Source organism: Egretta garzetta, unplaced genomic scaffold (genome assembly GCF_000687185.1).
Source record: "Egretta garzetta isolate BGI_Z169 unplaced genomic scaffold, ASM68718v1 scaffold215, whole genome shotgun sequence".
In the NCBI taxonomy this organism is placed as follows: domain Eukaryota; kingdom Metazoa; phylum Chordata; class Aves; order Pelecaniformes; family Ardeidae; genus Egretta; species Egretta garzetta.
The window spans coordinates 7,733,428-7,736,844 of NW_009259719.1; the positions used below are offsets into that span (position 1 = coordinate 7,733,428).

At 43.6% G+C, this 3,417-nt stretch overlaps 1 protein-coding gene across 2 annotated transcripts in view; it reads left to right on the forward strand.

The window, feature by feature from the left end:
• Positions 1-3,417, forward strand: part of LOC118452323 (high mobility group protein HMGI-C-like) — an 18,314-nt gene that overhangs the window by 12,013 nt on the left and 2,884 nt on the right. Inside the window, exon 5 of one of the 2 annotated variants that reach the window (XM_035894770.1) lies at positions 1,738-1,825. In XM_035894770.1, coding sequence (XP_035750663.1) covers positions 1,738-1,825 — 88 coding nt within the window. Of the gene's footprint in view, positions 1-1,737; positions 2,362-3,417 lie in introns of those variants that run through there. The other variant, XM_035894769.1, reaches the window with a different exon arrangement.

Genomic DNA, 3,417 nt, shown 5'->3' on the forward strand with positions numbered 1-3,417 from the left:
TAGATTCAGTCCCAGCTTCTGCTGTTGCTGTGATGCAGAACTGGGACAGAGAAGCCTTGGCTGTGAAACTCTTGTTATTGTAGGGTTCAGGAAAGCCAAAAAAAGTGAAGTACATACTATATAAAGCTGAGGATCCTATGCAGAACAAGTCTGAGAGAGGATTTCAGAGCAAGGGAGAGTTTATAAAACACCTGCTGCTAGGACTGCCTTGTGGTTAAACTGACAGTGATAGTGCTAGAGGAGATGGCTTCAGCCCTGCTTTGTAGCTATTCTGTGTGCCTGACACGGCTGCAGGGAGAGACCCCTGCCTTGCCCCTGGGGACAGGCTCCTGCAGTGGAAAAGGAAAGGGGGGCAGCCAGGCAGTGTTGAGAACTGCTTTCCAACCTCTTGTGGGGCACAGACACCCATGTGTATGTTGTCAGAAGCTAACATCTGAACTAAAGCTAGCTGGAATAGTTTTCCTGTCCTATGTTCTCTCTCTCTCTTTTTTTTTTTTTTTTTTTTTTTTTTTTTTTTTTTGTGGATAGAAGTGCAATTTCAAAAATATAAAATTCCATGGAAATGCTTATTTTTCTGTAATGATAATCTAATTAAAACACATCCTTACAAATTCACTTGGCCCTTTATTCTTCCTTGAGACCTTTATGCCACACAGAAGCAGCAAGACAACAGTTAGGAGCATCCTGGTAGCTCCCAGGATCTACTAATATTGGTATTGAATACCTGGTATCCCTCATGTGTCTGTGTACCTAGGCTTCTTTTTATTTTTTTAGAATCATAGTATAATTTAGGCTGGAAGGGCCCACTGAAGATCCTTTAGTTCAAACCACTGCTCAAAGCAGGTCTAATTGGATCAGGGTGCTCAGGGATATGCCCAGACTATAAACACCTATAGCATGCTAGAAATAATTTATTGCCATCTCGGTTCTATAGCAGGCTGCAAATGAGGTTGGAAAAGAGTCTTCCAACCAATCTCTTCTGTAACAGACTGTAGTAGCTGTAGTTCTAGGATTAGGCTTGGGGTTTTGTGGTTAAATTAATTGAGTTGTGTGCCAGAGCTGTAAGTTAGGGTGTTCATTACTATAAACAATGAGTTGCATAGTAATTTGTAAAAAAAAAAAAAAAAATTCTTTGCTACATGCCAATTTATTGAGGTTAAAACTTTTTGTACACTGGCTCCTTTTTCTTTTTTTCTTTTTTATGTTTCAAAATTGTCATTCTAACTTTGGTTAGCGAAGCATTCTAATGCTTCAGTTCAAAATTAATTTGTTTCAACAGCTGATTTGGAGGGGAGCAAAATCAAAGCAGAAGAAAAAGAGCAGCCATTTGGTTTTTAATTTTCAATGGACAAAACGTTTAGTTGCTCAGGACATGAAAATATCCTGAAATATAGAAAGTGTTCTCAAGGATGAAAATATTTCTCCACAGCTGCATAATGGGGAAATTTTTTGAAAGTGTGAGGTCACGTGTCTCATAAGACTGGTGCTTATTATGGCTTCTGACAACCATTCAGAGACGCCTGTGAATGTGTGTGGACACTACATGCACCGGCGCTTGCTCTTGCGTATGGTTGGGTATAGAAGTGGTGGCAAACGGGCACGCTTTCAGGGCTGCAGAGTCTTATTTTAAAAATGTTGATCAAAGCCTTTTTGTTTTCCATCTACTTTGTGTATTTGCAGTTTTGTCTCTAATTTTATGTGGGGGGTTTTGTTTGTTTTTGATGTTTTTCTTTGTAGCCTCAACTAGTGGTCCAAGGAATGTCTCAGGAAGGAAATCCTCAGGGAAGCAGTGACTTGAATCTGAACACGGCACCAGCCACACAAGGTTTGAAATTAGATAATCATAATCACACAAGACTAAACTGTGCAGCCATGCTCCTAGCAAAGCATGCATGTACCCCCATAGCTGTAGCACTGGCTGCAACTGTTCTGGTAAATCCTAAAACAGAGGAGAATTTGGAAGGCTTCCAGGCACATTACAACAGGAGGGGTAGCACATTCCTTCCATCTAATTCAGTTGTGACTACTTCAGCAGAAGTGGAGGCAGGGAAGAGGGATGGGAAGAGAATGTGTATCTTTGTCTTTCCCAGAAGTTGTGTATCATCTGTGGTTCTGGACACTGTTACAGGTATGGCTCAGTGAAGTTGTCTGGCTGTTTTATGCAGAAAGTGAAAATAGTCTATCATTAATGTCTTACCTTGAAAAAAAAATTAGTTGAAGATCCTTTGACATTTTGGATATCCTAGTATCCTGGATTAACTCCAGCATGCTGCCGTGATGGTCTGGCTCTCTCCTTCCTGGCTTGTACTCTAAGGCAGTGCTCTCTGTTAGTGGCTGGCACACTAGCAGATGTTAGTGCATCAGCAGTACAGAGAATGACAATGCTGACAAGCTTCTATATAGGGCTGCAAAGTTATCTAAGCCTCTCTGAGATGAGATGCTGGATAACTGTTACCACTGTTGTAGGAACTTACAGATGCACCACCCAGAGCCCCAGCCTCACTACAACCCTGGGAAAGTGCAAATCCAAGTCCAGCCTGTACCATTCAGGGCCATTTCTGACGTAGACACTGAGAAAACTTGTGTGCAGCTGAGTCTTACCTTCAGTGAGCATTGTAGGAAGCTATTCATTAAATATTTTCCCTTGAGCGGGAGGGGGAAGGGGCCCGCAACCCAGGAGAGGCAGATGTTGCCTTGTTTAGCCATGTGGTCAGCACAGCTGCTCCCTCATCCCGCTGCCGTTAGCGCTGTTGAGCGTGGGTGTGAAGCAAGCTAACTGACTCTGGGCAGCCAAACCCAACTTCAGGTTCTTAGAAAGTCCCTGGAAATGCCACATGATAAAACGCCAGAGTAGTTAACCTCAGTTGCTTGATTCAGTTTCCCCTCAGGCTCCTGCTCCCGTATCACTTCCTGCCACCGAGTCGTGTGATGACATCAACAGAGCCGCAGGCTCACAGATGATGAGCTCACCTCCGGCCCAGTTGCTGCCTTTTTCTAGTACTCTTAAGCATCGCCCAAAACCACAGCTGATGTGGGTACTTTCTTCTTCCTTTCAGTTTGAGTGGGACCGAGGGCAGTGACATGAGGAATAAGTTTCCCTCCTGTTGCAATGAGGTAGAACCAGATGTGACAGGATAAGCGGACGCTGCGGTCAGTAGGAGACAGCAGTGCAGCACATGATACTGCAGTGCAAACCACCCTGTGTCTGCACACTTCACGCCAGGGATGGAGAGGGGAGTTTTGTTGTTGGGGAAGGTGTGCACTTCTGTAAGAAACAGCCAGTTGAAAATCAGTGGGGATAAGCACTTACACATGAAACATGGCAATCCTCTGGAAAATTGCATAATGGTCGTTTTTTCCTCAGGAGCTTGAGACAGGGTGGTAATCCTGTCTTAGAAACTTCTGACTGAAAAGGGA